This window comes from Eubalaena glacialis, chromosome 3 (genome assembly GCF_028564815.1).
Source record: "Eubalaena glacialis isolate mEubGla1 chromosome 3, mEubGla1.1.hap2.+ XY, whole genome shotgun sequence".
Classification (NCBI taxonomy): domain Eukaryota; kingdom Metazoa; phylum Chordata; class Mammalia; order Artiodactyla; family Balaenidae; genus Eubalaena; species Eubalaena glacialis.
Genome location: NC_083718.1, coordinates 65,727,391 through 65,753,764, shown reverse-complemented (window position 1 = coordinate 65,753,764; position 26,374 = coordinate 65,727,391). Strand labels below are relative to the sequence as shown.

Genomic DNA, 26,374 nt, shown 5'->3' with positions numbered 1-26,374 from the left:
ACCACTTGAGCTAGACCTAGAGCCTGAGTTAAAACCCATCATTGCCCTTTGCTCTTTCTCAGAAACTGCAAAGAAGCTCTTATCTCTGTGTTTTATTCCATCTCAACTTTCAGATGTTGCTTTAGCTAATTTTTACCAGAGTTTAAGGCATCTAGAGGGTTTAGGCAGGTCTAGGCATCTAGAGGTTTAAGCTTTAGAGCTAGTTCTGTTTCTTTCCTAGCTGTGATTTTGAGCATGTCATTTCACCTCTCTGCACCTCTGTTTCCTCATAGGTAAATTAGGTGATTGAGCTAGCTGATCCTGAATTCCCCTTCCATCTCTGATTCTCTTTGTCCATACTCGTGGAAGTTATCAGTTAATACTAACAAATTACTAGATTAGACAAAATTCAACAACTGTTTATGATAAAAACTCTTCTAGGAATTAGGAGGTAACTTTCCCAACCTGCTAAAAGGCATCTACAGAAAAACCATCATAAAGACTGAATACTTTCTCCCTAAGATCAGGAACAAGGCAAGGATGTACACTGTTACCACTTTTATTCAGCATTGCACTGAAGGGCCTAGCAAGGCAATAAGACAAGAAAAATAAATAAAGGACATATAGATTAGAAAGGAAGAAGTAAAGTGTCTTAATTGGTAGATGACATGATTGTCTATGTAGAAAATCCAAATCCAAGGAATCCAAATCCAAGGAATCTACAAAAAAGTCGCTGGAATTAATAATTGAGTTTAGCAAGTATGTAGGATACAAAGTCAATATACAAAAATCTATATACTAACAACAATCATTTGGAAATTGAAATTAAGAAGAAAAATATTTACAGTAATTAGGGATAAATTTAACAGAACATTTGTAAAACCTATATGTTGAAAACTAAAAAATCTTGCTGAGTGAAAGACCTAAATAAATGGAGAGATATAATGTGTTCATGAAGACTTTGGTTGTTAAAATGTGAGTTCTCTCCAAACTGATCTATAAATTCAACACAGTCCCAATTAATATCTACAGGCTTTCTTTGTAGAAATTTGCATGGTGTTTCCAACATTTGTACAGGCTTGTAGAGGACATAGAATAGCCAAACAATTTTGAAAAGTAAGAAAGTTGATGTCAAGAATTATTATAAAATACAGTAATAAAGACTGTGTGGTAATGGCATATGAATAGAAATGGAACAGAAGTCCAGTACACTCACACATATAGAGCCAACTGATTTCCCACAAAGGTGCCTAAGGATTTCAGTGGGAAAAGGAAAGTCTTGTTTCAGGTGCTGAAACAATTTGCTAGCCATAGGCAAAAAAAAAATAATGAACCTTACTCCTTATTTCACAATGATACACAAAGATTAATTTGAAAAGGGTTGCAGACCTAAACTTCTAGAAGAAAACTTAGGGGAAAATCTTTGTATCCTTGTGTAAGATAGTGATTTCTTAAGTGGGACACAAAAAGCACTAACTGTAAAAGAAAACAAATGATAAATTTAATTTCATAAAAATTAAAAGCTTCTGTTGAAAAAATAAAAAGAAAAGCCACAGACTGGAAGAAAATATTCTTAAAACTTATATCTAATAAAAGACTTGTATCCAGAATATATAAAGAACTCAATAAGACAACGTGGTTTTTTTTTAAAAGGGAGTGTATGCAAAATATTTGAAGATACTTCACCAAAGAAGGCACGTAAATACCCAATAAGCATATGAAAAGATGCTCAAAATTATTAGTCATCAGGAAAATGCAAAAAAAATATCACTACACACCCATTAGAATGGGCAAAATTAAAAAGACTATAATAATACCAAGTGTTGATGAGAATATAAAGCAACTATAGCTCTTTTATATTGCCTGTGGGGTTGCAAATTGGTACAGAGACTTTGGAAAACATCTTGGCAGTTTCTTATATAGTTAAATTTACATGTACCTTATGACTCAGCAGTTCTACTCTTAGAAATGAATGCATTTGTCCACACAAAGACCTGTGTATGACTGACTGTTCTAGCAGTTTTATTCGTAATCACCCCAAAGTGGAAACAGCCTAAACATTCATCAGCTGGTGAATAGATAACATGAATTTGGGCATATCTATATGATGGAATGCTACTCAGCCATAGAAAGAAATGTACTTCTGATACATTCAACGTCATGTATGAATTTCAGAAGCATTATGCTAAGTGAAAGAAGCCAAACATAAAAGACTGTATACTCTATGATTCAATTTATATGGTATTTTACAGTAGACAAAACTATAGGGACAGAAATCGTATCAATGGTTGCCAGGGGCTGGGGGCTGGGGGTGGGGATTGACAGCAAAGGACACAAGGAAACTTTTGGGGGTGATGGAAATATTCTGCATCTTAATTGTGGTAGCAGTTATATGACTATATAGTTGTCAGAACACATCAAACTGTACACTTTTAAATGGTGCACTTAACTGTGAATAAGCTGAATTATAAAAATGAGGTTGGAAAAAAGCCTATACCAGCAATTCTTTCCTGGCCTACGAGCTTTGTAAACAGTGGCAGGGCTGTTGTAGCTTCATCTTGACTCCTGCTCACTGAATTTTACTCTACTATTTCTAGATCTGGCCCAGTCCAGCCTGAGGTTTCTGGAGTTGGGGTAACTTATGTGTAACCACCCCACCAAGAGGTACCCAAGCTATTTTTAGTCCTATATTATTTGAGAACGGGGCTACTTCAAGCCTAGAAATGAAGCAACCATCTGATAGTTGAGACTCACCTCTACTTATCAACCAGTTTCAGTGGGAAGTTACAACCACATAGGACTCTAATATGGTTGGTACAGTTTTGGGCTCCTCCAGATGGTCATATTAAAATTTTCTCAGTGTCAACTGCCAGAGAGATGAATTTTGTTGTCTTCATTGAAGCAGGATGATAGAGAGGAACTTACCCCAGGTGTAGGCCTGTGTAATTCCTCTTGTGCATTTTCAGGGCCAGTTAGTTCAGTTGGAGAAAGCATATTACTAATGAGGTCAAAGTTAGGGGTATATGACCCATTTAAATTACAAGAAAAAAGCACATAACCATGGACTTCATCTGTAATCTTGTCCTATAATCTCTCACCTGGGCTTCTGTTCACAGGAGGGGTTAACTGAGCAGTTATGATGCAGAGTCAGGGCAGCACATCCCAGTAGTGAATACTCAGAAGGGTGGGTTCTACTCAGAGGTTGTGAGTAAAACAGTGTAGCCTTGTGTTTGTGTAATAAGGAGATTTAATATTTTCTTTTTTTAAAAAAAAAATAGATTATACCCTCATGTCCCCAAATAAACTTTAGATGGATTTCAGTAATTAAATATTTTAAAAGACGTAGAAGAAGCTAGCAGAATATTAAAAGGAATTTTATCCAAGTTAGAAATAAGTCAAAGCTTTCTCAGATTTGAAGCAACAGAAGATATTAGAAAGGAAAAAAACAAAAGTTCACCCAAATGATAATTTAAGACTTATGTACACTGAAAAATAAAAGGAAAAAAGCAGATTGGGAAAATTACTTGTATTAATACAACAGACAAAGACTTTATAACATTTGATTGAGCTCTTTAAGGATAAGGATGAGAATAAGGATATCATTAATATACAAATGGGTTATGGATGTAAGTTCAATTCACATGAAACGAAATACAGATAATAATTAACACGTGGGGAAAATTTGGCTTTAAGTAATAAGAGAAATATGAATTAAGGAAACAGCAAAGTACAATTTACTCCCTGAGTTAGCAAAACATTTTTTAAAACTGCTAATACAAATCATGTGGAGAACATGGTATAATGAGAACCAGCATTATGTATAATGTGTACCAAAAGCCATGAAATTGTTTATGGTGTACTCTTTATCCAGTTATAGAAAATCCTTTGTGAATTTATCTCAAAGAACTAATTACAAAGGTGGAAAAAAGAACTGTATGCACAAAGTTTTTCATTGTGGTGTTACCTGTTAGTGAAAACAAATGAAAAAGTGCCTAGCAATGAAGAAATTGTTAAATAAATTATGATAATATTGCCTTTCAGTCAGCCTTTGAAAATGATAATTACGATGATTGAAACAACATAGGGAAAAAAACTAAAACAATGTTAAGTGAGAAAAGCAGAGTATAAAATTATGTTACCATAATTACAGTTAAGGTTAAGAATGTAGATCTGAGGGAGGATGAAAACTTCTAGGGGTACTGGATAAATTTAGGGCATTGTATATGGTGATGGTATATATTCATGGGTGTTTACTTATCTTCAAACTCATCAAGATGTATACATTATATGTGTACAACTTTTTTGTATGTCAGTCATACCTCAATTAAATTAAAAATGTTTACTCTTCGATTTTATGCCCTATGGTCCATTCCAATGTATTAATCACATTTTAAAAATTACTCTGATGTGTGGGATGTATGCCTTGTTAGTAAAGATTTGAAAATTGTAATTTGTGAGAAACATTTACAGATTAAATTTAGTGCAACAGATTAAAAACAGCATAAAAAATGTAGCTCTATGTACGAAAACTTGAACAAGTAGGCAGAAGTGAAGCTATTAAGTTATTTAAACTGTAGGTGATTTACTTTTCCCCCTTAAAATAGTTTTAATAATCTTATATATTTTTTATAATATTGTGTTACAAGTTGGAGATATGATAGTGATAAGACAGGTATGGTCTCTGCTGTTTTGAAACTTATAGTTTAAGTGGCATGTTTATGATACACATTCTTAAAAATAAAGACTGATTTATTAAATGGCATGAGATGCATGTATTCAAACCATTTGAAAACCCAAAGACAATGGATTTCAGTTTTGTGTATTCAAGTCTTCCATAGACTTACATGTTTAACCTTAACTGTAATTATAGTGTATATAGCATCACACTCTGCTTTTCTCACTGGGTATTATGTTGTACCTTCTACAGTGACACATGGTCTTCGTAGTTCTTGAATACAGCCGTTTCCTTAAATTGTTTACTTGCAGCCATTCCAGATATAAACTTAAATATTGTGGTGTATGTTTGTTCTTATTCTTTTGTTCCTTCTCTAACAGCCAGCCACCCCAACACGCACAATAGCAGCAACCCCAATTCAGACACTTCCACAGAGCCAGTCAACGCCAAAGCGAATTGATACTCCCAGCTTGGAGGAGCCCAGTGACCTTGAGGAGCTTGAGCAATTTGCCAAGACCTTCAAACAAAGACGAATCAAACTTGGATTCACTCAGGTAAGATGAACCCACCTTTAACTTAGGTTTCCCTCCTTGGCTGGGTCCAAATATTTGCTTTCCATGTCCAAAGAGACTTCTAAGGAACAATATATTTCTCAGCATTCTTTTTCAGTTTTAGACTGTAACTTTTTGTTAGCCATTTTCTGCATTTATAAGTTTAGACTTTCATCGTATGTATTCATTTATAAATTTATAATTTACTGTTAGGTTAAAATCGTTAAGATTTCTCTCAGAACATAGGCCTCTGAAATTAGAATTATACCAATACATGGTGAGAATTTAAAAGATTATGTTGGAGGATGATATAACTATACTGAGGGCTTTGTTACTTGAAAAACATCTGGTTCTAGACCTTCGTGCTACATATGTGTAAGATTGAGAGGAGTAAAGATTACAAGGTCTTTTATAGTAGCTGAAAGGGGAAATGTTTGAAAGACTTTTTTAAAATCATTTTTTGGAAGAGAGAAAGGGGTGGTGGACACACACACACACACACACACGCACAATAATTCCAAATTAATTTTTTTAAATGTCACCTAGCAGAGGGCTTTTAAAGTATAATAAGCTTAATGGTTTAAACAGGTGTTGGGGTATATGGGTTTTTTCCCAAGCACTCCTCCTGACTCACTCTTTAATTAACCTGTCACAAGTAATACTTTTTAAAGCAGGAAAAGAATTAAACTGAATGACATTTATGTAAAATGATACAGGATCATTAGGTGAAATAAAATTACTGAAGTATAGATTGGATTGGGCATTTTAATGGGATCAGGAGAAACATGATGGTTTTTTCCCAGAGAATATAATTACTGTTTGAAATTTAAGCCACCACTTAAATACTATACAAATTATTTTATGTTGAACGTACAGTAGTGCGCCGCCTATTCACTAGTGAGCCTAGTGCGGTCACTGGGCTCCTCCAAAATGACATCCCTGTGTTTTTAAGAACAGGCTTTTATTTCTTGTATTTCTTTGGTAATTTATTTTTGCTCAAAGAAACTATTTATTGAGAACATAAAATTTTTTTTTTAAATAGATGTAATTTTAGAGAAAATGCACTTATGTTTGTGAGGAGTCTCAGTTGTGAAGAAACAAATTACAATTCAGAAAGATTTTAGTACTTTTGAAACATCTAAACCATGTGGCTTGTTTTCAGAAAGAAAGCTAAAAGATACAACTAGATTGATAGGGGTAAATTAATAAGCTTAAGTAAGTATAAGGTTGGCATGTTTAGCAATGCTTCAACTCTTAGGCTATTAGCACAGCATACTCTTACGTTTCCTAGGAGATTGTTGCCTGAGTGATATGCCAGGGATGTTAAGACCTTTAAAAATCTTTAACTTTTACCCAGATAGTGGTTTGCCTTTTTGTGGCATTTGACCCAACATACTGCCAGGGTTGTTGCTCTTTCTCTCTCTCTCTCTCCTTTTTCTATAAAAGAGCTTCCCTATGGTCTGGTGTTCTGCTGTATGGTTTTATTCTATTATTTGGCACAGCTCTTCCTTATTTTTCAAAATGACTTTGACTTTAGCAGTGGCAACATTTCACAAACCTTGACTGTGTGGATTAAGGCACAAAATTACTGGTGCAGAATGGGAAGATCAACCTTTGTTTTTAAGTCAGATACCTCAACTATAGTTTTTTAAACATTGCTTTGTATCTAATTTATTTACACACACACACAGAGGGTAAGTTAGACATTCCAGTTATTAGTTGAAACAAACAAACAAATCCCTATTCTCTGAGTAAATATACGTATTATTAGGTGTTTTAAACAGTAGTTGTTTTCTAACTTTATAATTGGTTATTAAGGATTACTGTAGATGTCATTACATAATTAGAAGGCATGCCATAGTCTAACACCATCCATCATATGTGATACATTATTTCCTAATCCCAGTCTTTGTTCCTTTTTTCCTTTGCTTTTTAAAATATATATATGTAATATAGTTCAGATATAGTATAGTTCAGATTAGGGATATAATATAGTTCAGATTAGGTATGAGTCAACTGCTTCAAACATTTACTTTTGTGAGGGGGAGAACCTAAGATGGTTGTGAGTTACAAAAGCACTAGACCAAGCTTATATCAAATTAGTGAAAATTAGTATATTAACTGAGGTACCTGTTGCTTTTTAGTCAATGAAATCCTTTAAATGTGAAGTACAATTGTATTATAAATCTCAGTCAAGTGGATTTGTCATTTATTGCCATAGTTTTAGTTAGCTGATGGCATAGCTTTATTTCCAACCACCCACTGAAGGCATTGTTTCTTATTATGGTGTGATTTTTGAATAGGTATTTCATTTTTTTTAATTGTCGTTATTGTTACTTTTCATAGAAAGGTATTACAGAAGTTTGTGAAAAATTTTTAGTGAATTATGCAATTATAATGTCAGAAAACATTTATTACCGTCTGACTTCTACAGCAGGTCTTACATTCAAAGAGTTACAGGGTTTAGTTGGCCTTAGTTTTCTAGGAAGCTATAATCTAAACAAATAAAGTGACCAAGACATGAATATATGTGACACACAAAGCATAGTTTAATGCCTGACATGTAGTAGGTACCTAGTGAATATTTGTTGACTAAATGAAGTAAGCTTTAATAAATGTATAGAGATAATGCTATAGGTAAAACCTATAAATATGTTTATAGATATATTTGTATATAGAGATAATGGATAACACTTATGCTCTACTCACACCGTCCTGGTTCTTTGGGTTTTACTACAATTGGAAGGAAATCAATAAGCAGTCTACTTTTGCTCTACTTCTGTGAGATAGTATATTTAGAACTGTCAATAAAACTTTCTGTGATGATGGAAATGTTCTGTATTTGTGCCATCCAGTACAATAGCCACTATCCACATGTGGCTATTGAGTACTTGAAAGGTGGCTAGTAGTGCTAAGGAACTAAATTTTTAATTTATCTGATTTTGAATTAATTTAAATTTAAATAACCACATGTAGCTGGTGGTTATTTAAATTCCCATCTATCCTATGGGAAAGATTAGAATATAGATCAGTTGGAGTTCAGGTATTCTCAATGTCTCATTTTATCTTATAGTTCTAACATTTCTCCTCTGTTAAACTTTTTATCAGAAGTTGCTCACCAGTAAGAAATTGGAGTTTAAAAAGAAATGTTTTCTTTTCCCTGACTAACCCCTAACGCAGGTGCTAATAAACAATGTACTATCCAAAATATGGATTGTAGGGGAGAGAAATCAAAGGACTGGAATAATCCTAATTCAAAATGAGTTTTGTCAGGATAGTTGGGAGTTGGCTGTCTCTAGTGGAATTAGCTATGTAGTATTTTGGACCAGAAACGTTGCTTTTCTGCCCTGTCACTGAACTAACTGAAATGAGAGCGTGAATTATTTCCACCCCATGAGCTTCTATTATCTATATATACAATAACCATTCAGATATGCCTTTTTCAGCTTTAACAAGAGAGATTCAGCTGGAGGAAAAGCACTCTATACATTTCAAAGGTTATAGGCTTATAGAGAAAGATATTTTTTGTAATATATTCAGGGGATCATTGTTCTATTGCTGTAAGGTTACCAAGTTTCCAGTGCCCATAAAGGTTTGACTAAATGGGTCAAACCTCTCTACTGTGAATTTCTATCTCTATAATGGTTACAAAAGTAGTCTTTTTAGAATACCTGGTTTTTGTAACAAACTTTGAAATCCAAACTAAGGGTGGAAAGGAGATTTTTTTCACTGCTTCCAGAAATACTTTACAGGAAAAAAGAATGAGGCATTATTTCTAAATTTTAAAGTGATTTATGGGAAGTTTGGTTAGTTCAGAAATACCTAAGGTTATCCAGACAGTTACATCTATTAACCCTGTAGGTGATACAGGTTAACTGATTTTTAAAGATTACTTAGATCACTTTGGTTGCATCAATTAAGGGACTTGGTAGAATATCAGCACCACCTTTTGAGAGTTAGTAGAAACACTTGATATCTCAGTTATTACATAGGTAGCAAGAAGAGATTCAAGATGGAGAGAATATGGAACAGTTTTGAATGTTGTCACAGTCAAGACCTAACAGCCCTCACTGGAATACTGTGCTCAGCTTAGGAATGGATGTTTTTGTAGGACCCAGTAAATGGAATGATTGCTGATTCTTTGTCTAGAACAGTTATTGGAGCAGCACCCTCGAGTGAAGACCATAACATTAGATGAATCTTTTCTCTCTTTCTCTCCCCTCTCCTGTTCTGTATTATTCTGCAGGGCGATGTTGGGCTCGCTATGGGTAAACTGTATGGAAATGACTTCAGCCAAACTACCATCTCTCGTTTTGAAGCCTTGAACCTCAGCTTTAAGAACATGTGCAAGTTAAAGCCACTTTTGGAGAAGTGGCTAAATGATGCAGGTGGGTGAATGTATAAAACATTTCCTCATTGTTCATTGAAATTGTATAGGAGGGATTGTTGTATTAATTGGGGTTTATATTTCTTATTACATTATTGGTACTACAGAACCTTGAAGCTCACAATCTTTGGAGGATCAATATAAATTATGACTACATAAATCAGAGAGCTAATTCATTTAAGTAGGCTAGTAATTACAAGGTACATAATCAGCAATAATTTTTAGCTTTGGAATATTTCTTGTATTTGAGCCCAGGGTGAGAGACAGTTGAAGGAAGTTGAAGAGGGGACCTAGAGAATATTAAATTTAGTGAATAAGTCAAAGACAAATACTATATGATATCACTTATATGTGGAATCTAAAAGATAATACAAATGAGTCTATATTCATTTAGAAACAGACTCAGACATAGAAAACAAACTTACGGTTACCAAAATGGGAGAGGGAGGGAGGGACGTATTAGGAGTATGAGTTTAATGAATGCAAACTACTACTATACATAAAATAGATAAGCAACAAGTATCTGCTGTATTGCACAGGGAATTATATTCAATATCTTATAATAGCCTATAATGGAATATAATCTGAAAAAATGTATGTAACCGAATCACTTTGCCATATACCTGAAACTAACACAATATTGTAAATCATCTATACTTCAATTTTTAAAAAATGACCACCAATTTCATACATAAATTGAGCTGTTAGTTTTAACTTATGTGTTTTGTGCTGAAGTTTCCCTTTGGAAATTTTGAATTTTGAGTCGCGGAATCATAGACTATGAGAGCTGTAAGAAACCATAGAGATCCCCTAGACTATGGTTCTCATTGTAGATGTGAACAAAATTCAGGTCTTTGGAAAAGACAAACCTGTAACTCCCAACCTTGGACAGTCTGATTTCGTAGTTCTGGGTATGGCCTCAGCATCTGGAATCTTTCTGAGTTCCACAGGTGAGAACCACTGGTCTGCCCCCTCCATCTCATTTTATATAGAGAGTGGAAAGAAACTCAGAGATGTCTGTGACATGCTCAGGGTCATTAAACTGTTAAATGACAGAACCTTGTTTAAACTTTAAATAGTTTAGAAATGTTTCATTATTTGTTTGCTTTGGGGGGAAGGGGAGGAATACCACTGAAATAAAATGAGAGGTCATTTGCAAGATAAATGTTAAACATTTGATAATTTCCAAAAAGCTTTCTTCCTTTTATCCCTAGAGCTAATAAATAAATAAGCAAACAAAACCAAAACATAAGAGCAGAGCTCAGAAGAGGTAGAGCTGAGAGTAAGGATAGGAATAGTAAACTTCTGCTTTTTCAGAAACAAATCAAAGAATAGCAATGACGGTATAGTCAACCATCCTGAGACAAAGAATGCCAATAAGAACAGCAGAAAGGGGCTTCCCTGGTGGCGCGGTGGTTGAGAATCTGCCTGCCAATGCAGGGGACACAGGTTCGAGCCCTGGTCTGGGAAGATCCCACATGCCGCGGAGCAACTAGGCCCGTGAGCCACAACTACTGAGCCTGCGCGTCGGGAGCCTGTGCTCCGCAACAAGAAAGGCCACGAGAGTGAAAGGCCCGCGCACCGCGATGAAGAGTGGCCCCTGCTTGCCACAACTAGAGAAAAGCCCTCGCACAGAAACGAAGACCCAACACAGCCAAAAATAAATAAATAAAAATTAAAAAAAAAAAAAAAAAAAAAAAAAAGAACAGCAGAAAGATCCATGGTAGTGAACAGTATTTTAATGTAGGTTATGAAAACCTTTCATACTTGCTTTTAGCCTAAAATACTTCGGTCAGTTTTATTGTTGTTGTTAATACATGTATCGTGTGCATGAATCATGCTCAGCTGATTTGATTTACGTGTTTTCTTCTTTCTTACAGAGAACCTCTCATCTGATTCGGCTCTCTCCAGCCCAAGTGCCCTGAATTCTCCAGGGATGGGAATTGAGGGCTTGAACCGTAGGAGGAAGAAACGCACCAGCATAGAGACCAACATCCGTGTGGCCTTAGAGAAGAGTTTCTTGGAGGTTAGTGAGGTTTTTACTTTTCATATACATGGGGTTGTCTGTATAATACTATTGTTAAGTGCCGTAGACCAGGGGTCCCCAGAGGTCCCTGGTTCCCTGTTAGGAGCCGGGCCGCACAGCAGGAGGTGAGTGGCGGGCGAGTGAGCAAAGCTTCACCTGCGGCTCCCCATAGTTTGCATTACCACCTGAGCCATCCACATACACACACCCACCCCCTCCACCCCCATCCGTGGAGAGATTGTCTTCCATGAAACTGGTCCCTGGTGCCATAAGGTTGGGGACCGCTGCCGTAGACCATAAAATATGGACTTATAAGCTTCAGCCCTAATGGATGCTTATAAACATATTGGAGACAATGAGACCAAGTAAGTTACTGAACATAAGGAAACAAAACCAGAGTGCTTCAGGGTTCAGGAGAGACCAGGCTTAGAGCTCCATGTGAGCACTCAAAGTGAGAGAGGCAGGGAGCAGCTGCTGTAGGATACATAGGGATTCCACAGGTAGGGAGAGGTGGTAGGAAAGCGCTTCAAGCAGAGGCATCCAGAGAGAAAAGCCATGACATGTATCAGGGGAAACACAAGTAGTTTGGTTTGGCTAAACTGTAGTGTTTGGAACCAGAACACTGAAGGCCTTGATGAGCTATAGAGTTCAAGTTATTTCAACAGGTATTTGGCATGTTTTTTTTGGTTTGTTTTTTTTTCTGGTACCAGGGAATATCACAATCAAAGCTTCCAACAAAATTTTGACTTCTCTAATTCAGAAAAGCCTTGAGCACCATGGAAGGAGCACTGAAACAGGAGTCTTTATCTGCTCTGCCACTTATTAACTGTGTGATTGGTCAAGTTACGTGGTTTCCTAAGCTGAAGTCCCTTTATCTGTAAAATAACTGCCTTTCCTGCCCCACAGGCTTATGGCCTGCCTCACATTGTCCAAGTGAGATTATATGCATGAAGCACTGGGGAAGTTCTTAAATTCCCACTAATAAATAAGGTATTGGTTTCATTCACGATTAATTGCCCTTAAAATAAAAAATATGTAAATATTCAAGAATAACTTATTCTAAGTTAATATGACTACATTTAATAAATACATGTTCATTAGAATGTCTGTCTATAGAAGTTCTTTGTTAAAAGTGGAATAATGTGGCCTTGTATATCCCAATTTCATTCTCTTATTGTTCCTCCTCCCCGTTTGTTTATTCATTTAATGACATGGTTATGTCAGTAGTTCAAAAAGTTTTTCCAAAAGGTGATTTTTTTTTTTCCTCTTCAGAATCAAAAGCCTACCTCGGAAGAGATCACCATGATTGCTGATCAACTTAATATGGAAAAGGAGGTGATACGTGTTTGGTTTTGTAACCGCCGCCAGAAAGAAAAAAGAATCAACCCACCGAGCAGTGGTGGGACCAGCAGCTCACCTATCAAAGCAATTTTCCCCAGCCCGACCTCACTGGTAAGGATGAAAAATAGGGAGGCATGCTCAAGGGTTAATTTTTACAATTTTACAAATACCCTATCAAATGAATTTATTTCATTATAGGAATTTATTGTATATATTCATGTTGAATAAAGATATATAAATTTATATTTTAAATGTTACAAAAGTAATTAAATGTCTTGTTATTAACCCAAGAACTTACTGATCTTTCTTTTTTAAAGCAAACAGTTTTAATCCTTTCCTATTTCTCTGCAGTTCCATTATTCTCTTCTCTGATGTAGTTTATTAGGTTACTCTGTAACTGGGAGTAAATTTGTGGCTAATTCCAGTTATCTAAAAAAATCTTTAGTTGCACTTATTCATGTTGGGTTCTAAAGCTCAATTTATTAAACTTACACATACATGATTAAGTGACAATAAATTCCCAGATAACCTTTAGCTCTGAACTTGTATTAAAACAGTTGTCTCAGATTTTCACCAACATGTGGGCCTTTTATTTATAACCTCACTGAGTAACCTCTGCTGTTAACATTAGAATAGTATTCCTAGACTGAAGGGACATATAGTGGTCATGTGACTCCCTTGATCTTTAGGACAACTGTAAATGTGATGCCACATTTCCAACCAGGATTCCAAAGATAGGAATATTGTTGAGTTTGCATTTCTCATACTTTCTTGTTAATTTATTTTTAATTTATTTGAATATTATTCTATACTGGCAGGCTTTTCAAACTAAGGTCATCATTAATAGCACTTACTAGTTTGTTAAGTGAAGGCTATGGTTGTTAAATGGTGAGGCTTTAATCATAAAGTTCATGAGATAGTAGTTATGAAAAAGATAGTCATTAGGTACACTTTTATGTAGGTGACTATTTTGTGTTTTGGATTTATTTGTTCTAGAAGAAGGAGGGAAGGATAGAAGGAAGGCAGTGTTTCTTACAAAAATGTAGAAATACTTATCTTATTTCAAAAAGAAACTGTCAGTTTTTAAAAATTTGTTTTACATTCTTTCCTTAATATCATTTCATTAAAAACAAAACCAAGACAGTCTTGTCCCCACATAGTTGAAAATAGAAGCAATACAAGAACCCCAGATCCCATGATCCCCTTGAATAGTTTTCTTGTTTAGATTAAGTTTATAACTGGTGTAATATTTCTGTCTTGCTCAACACTATTGAAATATGGAAATTTGTTTTTATTAATTTCTTTTTAAAACTTGGGCAAAGCCATTAGTAACATCAGTGAAAAACCATCTATTCAAAAGGAACCTTTCAACATAAGCCAGTTTTCTCAATTACAGGATCAAAGAGTAATTAATAAAATCACTTCCTTTTAGGCCCTTTTATTTTATTCTATTGTATCTGGAATTTTAAAAATTTTATAGGAAAAATAAATCTACAATATGGACTTAAATTTTTAAATTTTGATTTTTAAATGCTTCTGCATATTTTCACTTCTGACCTCTAGGTGGCAACCACGCCAAGCCTTGTGACAAGCAGCGCAGCAACTACCCTCACAGTCAATCCAGTCCTTCCTTTAACCAGTGCTGCGGTAACTAATCTCTCTGTTACAGGTAAGCAGCAGCCAGGCCGTGCAGCTGTTAGGCAAATGATAGGCCCATGCTAAGTTTCTGTGAGAATCTGCCATTAAATTGTAAATTAAGGTTTTAACTAAAAATATGTATTGCTTTTTTTAAAAAAGTTATATGTGAAAACCTGAACTCTAAAAAAAAAATCAGGCATAATACATTTTTCCAGAAAGAATACTTTCACATAAAGATCTTCTTATCTTTTTTCTTTCCCACATTAATCTGTCTTCTACGTTGCTTCCTGAGTTACTTTTTTTTTTTTTTTTTTTTTTTTTTTGGCCGCACTGCATGGCATGCAGGATTTTAGTTCCCCATCCAGGGACTGAACTCACACCCCCTGCAGTAGAAGCATGGAGTCTTAACCACTGGACCACTAGGGAAGTCCCAGAGTTACTTTTTTTCAATTAACTCCTCCTCTCCTTAAAAACATTTAATAGCTGCAGCTTTTTGCACTCAGGAAAATGTCCAAATTTATCATGAATTCATAGTCTTTTCTCCATCCCATCCTCAACACACAAGAGGATTCCTCCTACCTTTGTAAACATGCCCATAGCGTAAAATGTTGTCCATCCCAGCCTCCACTTCTTTCTGTTAGTGATGAAACTACTCCAGCTTAGATATCAATCCTTCTTGGATATACTCTTTAGCTTCTTCAGGAAACTATTTATTTCCACCTGCCTATGTTATAAACAGTTATATTTTATACTTCTCTCTTTTCCAATAGACCTTGTACTTCTCAAAAGATCTGAATATTCCTTTTGAAATATCAGTGCTTGGCACATTCACAATAAAATGAATAAATAAATGTTTTCCCTTTACGTGACACATTTTCCAAATACATCTAAAATAAATTAGTGTTGTCATCAGAAGTTTTCTAGTGATACATAAAGCAGAAGACATTCTGTAATTATTCACCAGGTTGATATATGCTAGTAAATCATTGGATAGATTTGTGATCTTTCATAATCAAGCTTAAATTTAACCTAGAGTTGGGGAATTTGGTTTTTTCCACTCATATTTTAAGTGACCTAACCATGATGTAAAAATTGAATAAATGGCTTTATATAGTTATTAAATTTCTAAGTTATTAGAAAATTTCATAATATTGTTTGTTTATTCAGAACAGTACTTTTGACCTCTTTTGGGTCTTTGACCTCTTTGAAACTTTGGTGAAAGCTATAAACTTTTCCCCTCACAAGGTAGACATACCCACAATTTTTAGTAAGATTACAAGGAGGTTTAGAAATCACAAACCTCATCAGTCCCCACCTTACCAAGCCTTGCCATTTCTGGATGCCTTAGAGGCAAGTTAAAAACCTCTGTTCAAGAGTGTATAGTATTCAGCACCTCAGCTTAAAAAGCAAACTGTTGGTGATTGGTTGCCGCTGTGTTGGGCACCAGGAACATGAAATTCCTGTCTTTGAGGAACTTACTGTGTACCCTGACTGCCACTGGCTGGTAAATTGTGTACTTTACCTTCTAAACAAATTATAAGTCATATTACATTAGGTTTAAAGATACCCATCTTTTGCCAAAAAAAAATTCCTAATGATTCAGGCATTAAGAACAATAGCTTTGCAGATTTCTTAAAAAATGGCACAAATCTGAGGCAGAAGGTAATTTTAAGAAGATATACATACTCAAAACGAGCTAAAATTTTTTTTATTTTTTGGTGATCTTAACTGACTAATCAAATTTTCTTAAACTCAATTACTTGGCCCATTTATTTAGATTTATTTATGACAGTTTTCTGAAATGTTAGTAACTTTTGGAATGAAATTTTTCTTTAATCATTAAAATATTTAACATAGGAAATTCAAATAGGAAAGACACAATCACCATGAGTACTCTTTTTATTTTGTCTTTATATCTGTTTTTATATGTATATAGATGTACAATTCTAATAGTATTTATAGTGTATCCTTTTTTTTTTAGCTTAACATCTAATAATAAATATCTTCCTCTGTTGTTATAGTTTTTACTTTTCTACTCTTGCCCTTGTATCAAATGGTTGTACTGTAATTTCATAACCATTTCCATATGCTACCATCATGGTTAAGTTCAACCGAGGGTGACCAACTTTTCCAGTTTGAGCCCTGCAAATATTACATCCCAGGAAACCTCTCAATCTCTAAGCCACGTAACTGGTCTTGCTTGTTCGCTATTGTATTCCTCGTGTCCAGCACACCACCTAGAGTGTAAGATACCCAGTAATTATTAAATGAATGAAGTTTTCACTGTTATAAATAATGCTATAATGAACATCTTCGTACATATAGCTTTTTCTTAAATTTTTTATTTCAACATAATTTCAGACTTACAGAAAAGTTATAAGAATAGTTCAGAGAAATCCTAAATCTCTTCCTCACATTCTCCAAATATTAAAATCTTGCTATGTTTGCTTTCTCCTTTTCCTCTTTGTGTTTCTGTATGTGATTTTTTTCTGAACTGTTATAAGAGCAAGTTACAGATATGCCCTTTTCCCCTGAATACTTTACTCTATTTTTTAATAAACAAGAAATATAGGGGAAAAGGAAAAGTTCATCCTTACAGTTGAAAGCCAACTAATAAATGTGGAAGAAATGATGGAATTATATGAGAATCAGAATAATAACAGATCCAGGCTATCTGTATCAATATGGACTCAGAAATCATTCTGTATTCAGTAGGTTAGAATCCTACTATCACTTTTTATTGTAATATTCAGATTGTCCCAGATTTAGCCAATGGGAACTACTTCAGGGTGGCTCCTGTGCCCTTTTGACATGTCCCTAGCATTCTTTGAGTGCTTCCTTATTTTTTAGCACACAAGATGTTCAGCTTCATCTTAAAGTTTCTCTGCCTCTGGCCTAGAATCAGCCTCCTTAAAATCCATGAGTTCATACTGATAGCTCCAATTCCAATCCAATATCCTATAGTTCGTTCTTTTCTATCCTAACCTCTTTCCATATTTTAACTCCCTTCTCGTGACAATGGGTAACTTGGCTCCCATTATCAACAATAACAAGTTACTTAATTGCTCAATCCTATAGTGAAAAGAAAGTGGTTTCAAAATTGCTAACCCATGCCTCTGAAAAGAAAAGACCTACTAATTCAGTTCAGTTTAGAGTTCTCGTCTTAAGCCTAAAGGCATAAAGCCCAAATACTGTGTTCAAAAGTTATTTTGGTTAGTTCTTTTTATATCCTCTTCAGTGTAGTAACATTATTCATTTAAAATTCAGGTCAGTTTATTTGTTTTGTTTGTATTCAATGTTAGTGTTTTTCCTCCCATCCTTGTGATTTTTTTAAGAACATGAGATATTAACATGGTTTTAAAAGGTAAGACTATACAAAAAGTTCTCCTCAGAAAAATGTCGTTCCCTTCTATCATAATTCTCTGTATCCTTTCCATCCCATTCCCATCTATGCCCTTCCAGTGTTTCTTTTGAACTATTGAGTAGAGATTTTTTTCTTTTTTAATTTACCCTTGTTTGTTACTTTAAAGGTATCATACTTAGGTGATCTTCTGCACTTCAGTTTTTTCACTTAACAAAATATCCTGACAGTCACTCCACATTAGTTCATAGAAATCTTAATTATTCTGTTTCATTGTTGTAGACTACTCTATTATGTGGATGTACTACAGTTTATTTAACCCCATTCCTGTTGTATGGACATTGAGTTTGTTTCCAGTATTTTGTAATTATAGACTATGCTTCAGGAATAACCTTGTGGATATGTATTTTTGTACTGTTGGAGATGTGTCTTGAAGGTAAATTTCAAGAAGTAGAATTGCTGGGTCAAAAGGTACACACCTATGTGTTGTTGGATACTGTTGTTGTTTTGTTGGATACTATCAAATTGCCTTTCAAAAGGATTGTACTTATTTTTATTCCCACTAACAATACGTGAGAGGGCCAGTTTCCCCATAGCCTCTGCAACAGAATGTTACACTTTTTAATTTTTACCAACCTGATATGTTAGAAATTGTATCTCAGTGTACTTTAAATTTCAGTTTTCTAATCGTGTGAAGTTGAACATCATTTCATATACTTAAGAGCTATTTTTCATCTTTTGTAACAGTGAAATAGGTTTTGTTTCACCTTAATTGATAAATATTGCATAGACTAGAAACTCCAGCTGAGGGAAGTGGTAAGAGCAGACATTGTTGTCTTCTTTCCAAGCATATTAGTTTTCTGTTGGTGCGTAACAAATTACCACAAACTTAGTGGCCTAAACCAATACTCATTTACTATCCCACAGTTCTGTAGGTTGGAAGTTTAGGCATGGGTTAGAGCTGGGTCCTCTGCTCAGGGACTTACCAGGCTGAAATCAAGATGTTGGCTGGGACTGTGACCTCATATGACACCCAAGATCTTCCAAGTTCATTAGTTGGCAGAATTCTGTTCCTTGTGGTTATAGGACTGAAGTCCCCATTTTTTTGGCTGGCTGTCAGCTAGATCACTCTCAGCTCCTACAGGCTAACCCCAAGTCCTAGCCTCATGACCTTCTCACAACATGGCAGCTTCTTCAAAGGCAACATGAGCATCTCTCTCCAGTCAGCTGCTATGGAGGGTCTTATGCAATATAAGGTAGTCAGTCCTCTCACCTTTGTCATATGATATAACCCAGTTAAAGGAGTGGCTACCACATATCCCATCATATTCACAGATCTGCCTGTACTCAAGAGAAAGGGATTATACATCTGGATTTTGATGTCTTCCTTTAAAGAGTTTTTGAGTTTGCTTTGGCAGGCAGATAGGTTACTACAGATCAGCTTGATCCTTTCAAGGCTTATTTTTTAAGCTTTATTAGATTGGCCCTAGAGTAGCCTTCACTAGTTTAAGGTGTGACCCTTCTGGGGTCTCTAATGAATGCCCAGATATTCAATAGTCTCTACTCTCTGTGTAGTTGGAACTGGACTACCTCCCTGTCCTGCATGAATTCCAAGGATCATTCAGTTTACAGCCTCCCTGCCTGGACTCATGGGGTTTCCCTGTGCATGTGCAATGTAGTATTCAACCAAAGATTCTAGGAAACCCCTATGCACATTTCTAGAGTTCTTTCTCTGTTAGTTTTTTCCTTTCCAGTACTCTCTCCTGCAAATTCCAGCCATTTCAACATCCAGCGACGGTCTTTGTCTCCTCAAATCATTGAAATTGCTGTGTTCTACTTAGTTTCCTCTTCTGGTGCAGCAGTTTAGAAAGTGCTTCCAAATAAAGTCCAGGTGATTATAGGGCTCACATCATTTGTTTCCCTTTCTTCAGGGATCACAGCCCTGTGCTGCCTATTTTCTCATATCCAAAACATTTTCTCATATATTTCTCTATTCTTGTTATAGTGTAAGGGTAAGTTTGCTATCATTTACTCTTATGGTCAAAGGCAGAAGTCTCTAAAAATGTTAAATTAATAATCAGCACTTATAGGTATAGATGATCTTATTTGCAAAGCAGAACTAGAGACACAGACGTAGAGAACAAATGTATGGATACCAAGGGAGAAGGAAGGGGGCGGTATGAATTGGGAGAGTGGGATTGACATATATACACTATTGATACTATGTATAAAATAGGTAACTAATGAGAACCTACTGTATAGCACAGAGAACTCTACTCGATGCTCTATGTGACCTAAATGAGAAGGAAATCCAAAAAGGAGGGGATATGTGTATACGTATAGCTGATTCACTTTGTTGTACAGTGGAAACTAACACAACATTGTAAAGCAACTATACTCCAATAAAAATTTTTTAAATAAATTTAAAAAATATATAAAATTATATACACACAAAAAGTAAGTTGCAAAATGAAAAATGTTTCGATCAGAAGCAAATAAGTTTCAACACTTGATAAGTCTAAATTAAGAGAAAACAATAATCAGCATTTATAATTGTAACAGACAAAGTCTAAGGTGACCCTCCCCCACCATGGTGTCTACCTCCTAGTGTTCATGCCTTTGTGTAATCCTTCCCCCTTGAGTGTGGGCTGAGCCTTTGGTGTGCTTCTCATCAATAAAATGTGGCAAAGGTGATAGGATGTCACTCCATGATTATATTACATTTTGTAAGACTCCGTCTTGTTCCCAGACTTACTCTAGAGACCCTCCTCACCAGTTTGATGAAGTAAGAAATAAACAACCATGTTAGGAAGCTCACAAATCAGGGTACTGAGGATGACCTCTAGGCGCTGAGGGTGGCCTTCAGCCAACAGCCAAAAAGAAGCTGGGCACTTAGTCTAGAGCAGCAAGCAAATTCTGCCAAATGATTTCTGCCAGCAACCCAAGTGAGCCTGGCAACATATTCTTCCCCAGTCATGCTTCCAGAATGGAACAGTCTGGCTGACCCCTTGATTGTGGCCTTGCAGAGGACCAGCTAGACTGTGCCTGCACACCTGACCCACAGAAACTGTGAGATAGTAAATGTGTGGGGTTTTTTTTTTCCTTTTTATTTATTTTTTAAATAGATCTTTATTGGAGTGTAATTGCTTCACAATACTGTGTTAGTTTCTGTTGTACAACAAAGTTGAATCAGTTGTTTTATGCTGCTAGGTTTGTAGTACTTTGTTAAATAGCGATAGAAAATGAATACAATAATATTACATTTGTATAAATATCGTTCAGGGACAGCTCATATGATTAGGGTGAAAAATGTAATCTTATGACACTTAAACCTTGCTCCTTGAAAGAGAAGGTTACAAGAGTCAGTGTCAAATGGATTTTCTTTTCTTCCTCTTGTCAGCAGTTGCTGAAAATCATGCCTCATTTTAATTTTTTTCCTATTTGGACCATAACTTTCTTATTATAGCCTCTATATATATATAATATATATATTCTATATTGCTTTTTTTTTTCAGTTGACAGAAGTAGCATATTCTTTCACTCATATTATTTATGAAAGACATCCAGTATCTTAATCATACAGCTTATCTAATGCAATCTACTTTCTTCCTGAAGACTTTCTCCTTGGAATCCCTATGATTGCTTATTTTAACTTCTTTTCACTGTGTTCCTGAGTTAGAGCCAATATTTCTGAGAGCCCATGTCTCCCTCTACCTTTTATTCCTTTTTGTTTTGCCTGGTGCACACTCTTAAGTAATTTTTTTCTTTATTTGGAAAGATTATATGGGAGGGAAAATTTTCAAGTACATGCATAACTGAAAAGTATTTTGCCCTCACAGTATTTGTAGTTTGTACAGTAATAGAATTTTAGGTACAAAATTACTTTTCCTTTGAACTTAGAAGGTATTGCTCTGTTGTATTTTAGCATCCAGTGTTGCCAATGAAAAGTCTGATTTCAGTCTAACTCCGATTTGTTGATCATTTGTTTTTCCCTCTGTAAACTTTAAGGATCTTTTTATCCTTTGAGTTCTGAAATTTCACTAGAACGTATCAAGCCATGGGCCTTTTAAATTTGTCCTCTTTGGCCTTCAGTGGGCATTTTCACTTTGAATTAATGTCTTTCTTTAACTCTGGTAATTTGTCTTTCTTCCTTATTTCTGGAACATATTTTAAACAGACTTTAAACTCTCTAAATTGATCCTATATATCTCTAACTTTTCTCTTGTGTTTTTCATTTTTTAACTTTTTATACTTCATTCTTGGAAATATATCCTGAATTTTATCTAACTGTTCCTGTGTTCCCATTTTTTATTGTTGTCATTTGTATGTTTTTCCAAAATCATATTTTTAATTTCTAAGAATGTTTCTTTGTTCTGATTCCGCCTTTTTATAGCAATCTATTTTTAATTTGTAGATACAGTACAAATTAGAATTGTATTTAAGTTGCTTCTTCTGGCCTCAATTCTGCTTATTTATTTTGTTCCATTTCTTTTGTGCTGTGGATTTTTTCATTGTCTGGTAATTTTTGATTATTTAGTCATACCGATGAATGCAAGGCCTTAGTACTTAATATCAGTAGCTTGTAAGGTTTTTTCTGCCCTTGTGTAGCTTCTGTTACTCAGCATCCTTTCCCTTGATTGGAAGGGAGCTGTGAGCTGTGAATGTGGGGAGAGAACTGCCAGACTTTGCTCAGGGCCTATGGGTGGAAAGCAGACAGGCAGACCAGGCTCTACCCTCACACCTTCCTCAAATGAGAGGGATGACAGTGCTTACACTAAAGTTCTTAACCTTCCATACTCAGATTTTTATTTTCTTTGAAGAGTAGTAGGTGACATTAGTTAATGCTTAGATGATAAGTCTGGTGGGGGGAGGAAAAAGTCCCACTGACAGAGCTGCTGTGTGAACAGTCTGGTCACCCTGTTCTCTGCCCTTGTTTCCTACTCCTGCCTCAGTATTGACAACGGGGAGCTTGAAATCCCCTCAGGGCTCCATTGGGGTAAATAATTCCCACCTCTATCGTAGTCTTCTACTGTGCCCTTCTGGACTGTGGTTGGTTTCTCTACCACCCAATTTTAACCTCTTTCTCATTTCTGCAAATGTATCAAATTCTCAAGTTCTCTGAAATCTCACTCCCAGAGCTCTCACTCCCTTTTTTATTACTTTACCATCTTTTGGGATAGCATTTTAGAAATGAAGGAATAAACATACCCTTAGTCTGCCCTCGTCTAAGAGAAATGTTGTGTGATTCCCATGGTCATTTTTATTTTCCCAGTATCTATCATAGTGCTTGGTACATAATAGGTCCTTGGTAAACTTTTCCCTTTTTTAATTTTTTAAAATCTTTTTTTATTATAGTATAGTTGATTTACAATGTTGTGCCAATCTGCTGTACAGCAAAGTGACTCAGTTATACACATAGAGACATGCTTTTTTTATATTCTTTTTCATTATGGTTTATCACAGGATATTCAATATAGTTCCCTGTGCTCTACATTAGGACCTTGTTGTTTATCCATCCTAAATGTAATAGTTTGCATCTACCAACCCCAAACTCCCAGTCCATCCCTCTCCCTCCCCCCCTCCACGTCAGCAACCACAAGTCTGTTCTCTGTGTCTGTGAGTCAGTTTCTGTTTTGTAGATAGGTTCATTTGTGCCATGTTTTAGATTCCACATGTAAGTGATATCATATGGTATTTGTCTTTCTCTTTCTGACTTACTTCACTTAGTATGGTAGTTTCTAGTTGCATCCATGTTGCTGCAAATGGCATTATTTCGTTCTTTTTTTATGGCTGAGTAGTATTCTATTGTATATATGTACCACATCTTCTTCATCCAGTCATCTGTCAATGGACATTTAGGTTGTTTCCATGTTTTAGCTATTGTGAACAGTGCTGCTATCTATGAACATAGGGGTGCATGTATCTTTTTTCTTTTTTGGCTGCGTTGGGTCCTTGTTGCTGCACGTGGGCTCTCTAGTTGCAGTGAGCAGGGGCCACTCCTCATTGCGGTGCGCAGGCTTCTCATCGCGGTGGCCTCTCTTGTTGTGGAGCATGGGCCCTAGGTGTGCGGGCCTCAGCAGTTGTGGAACACGGGCTCAGTAGTTGTGGCTCATTGGCTCTAGAGCGCAGGCTCAGCAGCCGTGGTGCACGGGCTTAGTTGCTTCGCGGCATGCGGGATCCTCCCCGACCTGGGCTCGAACCCGTGTCCCCGCATTGGCAGGCGGACTCCCAACCACTGCGCCACCAGGGAAGCCTATGTATCTTTTTGAATTATAGTTTTCTCTAGGTATATTCCCAGGAGTGGATTGCTGGATCATATGGTATTTTAGTTTTCTGAGGAACCTCCACACTGTTTTCCATAGTGGCTGTACCTGGTAAACTTTTCTACAATAGAAAATGAATGATAATGACTGTACTGCTCCAGAAAGATATGTATTCTTCTGTGTCTTAAGAACTTGTAAAAATTCCACAGCCCTTAATAATCTCAACTAAACAAGCTCTGCCTCCAATTCTTTTTCCAAAGTAGTGTTTCTTAATGAACTGTATGCAATCCCATAACCATTATCAGTCTCTCCCCATTCACTTCTCCCTCTATCTATAACAATTATCAGTCTCTCCCCACTCACTTCTCCCCCTACTCTGTCTCTATGAATTTACCTGTCTCAGACATTTCATATAAATGGAATCATGTAATATATGACCCTCTGTGTCTGGCTTCTTCCATTTAGCATATTTCCAAGTTTTATCCATGTTGCAGAATATATTGGAACTTCATTCCTTTTAATAGTTGAGTGATATTTCATTCCATGGATATACCATACTTTGTTTATTATTCCAGAGTTGATGGACATTTGAGTTGCTTCCAGTTTGGGGCCATTTTGAATACTGTTGCTATGAGTATGCATGTATCAATACAAGTTTTTTTTTTTTTTGTATCTTTATTGGAGTATAATTGCTTTACAATATTGTGTTAGTTTCTGCTGTACAACAAAGTGAATCAGCTATACATATACATATATCCCCATATCCCCTCCCTCTGGAGCCTCCCTCCCACCCTCCCTATCCCACCCCTCTAGGTCATCACAAAGCTCAATACAAGTTTTTATGTGGTTATATGTTTTCAGTTCTCTTGGGTATATATTTAAGAATGGAATTGCTACCTCATGCAGCATTCTGGAATATTATGAACAAGTTTTTGCCCCCCAAAATTAGGCAACTTAGGTGAAATGGACAAATTCTGAGACTCAAATTACCAAAACTGACTCAAAAAGAAATAGAAAACCTTTAAAAGACCTAAAACAAGTAAAGTAAGTGAATCAAAAAGAAATGCCTGGACTCAGAGGGCTTTAGCAGTGAACTCTTATCAGATATTTCACAAAGAAATAAGAATTAACCTTTAGCAGTCTCTTCCAGAAGATAGAGGAGGAGGAACAACTCATTGTATGAAGTCAGTATTACCTTGATTCTAAAGCCAGACAAAGTTATCACAAGAAAAAGATTATAAACCCATATCCCTCATGAAAATGTACACAAAAATCCTCAACAAAATCTTAGCAAATCAAATCCAGCAACATATAAAAAAGATTATACATTAAGACCAAGGGGTTATCCCAGGAATGTAAAATTGATTTAATAACTGAACATAAATTAATGTAGTACACCATAGTAATAGAAGAAAGGACCAAAACCTCATGATCATCTCACTAGATATAGAAAAAGCATTTGACAAAATCCAACACCCATTCATGATAAAAACCTGGAATAGAAGGGGACTTCCTAACCTGATAAAGAGCATCTACTAAAAAGCCTACAGGTAACAGCATACTAAATGGAGAAAGACTGAATGCTTTCCCCCCTAAGATTGGGAATAAAGCAAGAATGTTTGCTCTAGCAGACTTCTCATTAGCATTGTAGTAGAGGTTATAGTCAGCTTAATAATGGAAAAAAATTTTAAACATCCAGTTTGGAAGGGGAGAAGTTAAAACTGTCTTTGTTTTCATTATCCTATATGTATAAAATTCTCGAGGAATTCACACACCAAAAAGCCTACTAGAACTAGTAATGAATTCAGTGTTGTTGCAAGATACAAAATAAATATACTCTCTCAATGAACTGTCCAGAAAAATGAATTCCATTTGTAAATCATATATCTGATAAAGGAATTATATCTAGAACATACAAAGAATTCTTAAAATTCAATAGTAAGAATACAGGCAACTTAGTATTGTAAAGGAGCAAAACATTTTAATATACATTATACCAAAGAAGATATAGGAATGACTAATAAGCACAGGAGAAGATGTTCAACATTATTGCTCAGTAGCGTGCTCTTACTGTATAGCTACAGAGATGACTACTGCAGAATCTTGTTTTACTCCTAAAGAACAATCATTACATTGTTCAAACAGACAGAAGC

The 26,374-nt window shown here is 35.6% G+C and overlaps 1 protein-coding gene across 3 annotated transcripts in view; it reads left to right on the top strand.

Annotated features, from left to right (window-relative positions):
- POU2F1 (POU class 2 homeobox 1) overlaps positions 1-26,374 on the top strand; it is a 170,861-nt gene that overhangs the window by 134,023 nt on the left and 10,464 nt on the right. For all 3 annotated transcript variants that reach the window (XM_061183143.1, XM_061183142.1, XM_061183141.1), the window contains 5 exons: positions 5,035-5,208; positions 9,452-9,593; positions 11,473-11,618; positions 12,891-13,070; positions 14,523-14,628. In XM_061183143.1, the coding sequence (XP_061039126.1) occupies positions 5,035-5,208; positions 9,452-9,593; positions 11,473-11,618; positions 12,891-13,070; positions 14,523-14,628 (748 nt within the window). The remainder of the gene's footprint in view (positions 1-5,034; positions 5,209-9,451; positions 9,594-11,472; positions 11,619-12,890; positions 13,071-14,522; positions 14,629-26,374) is intronic.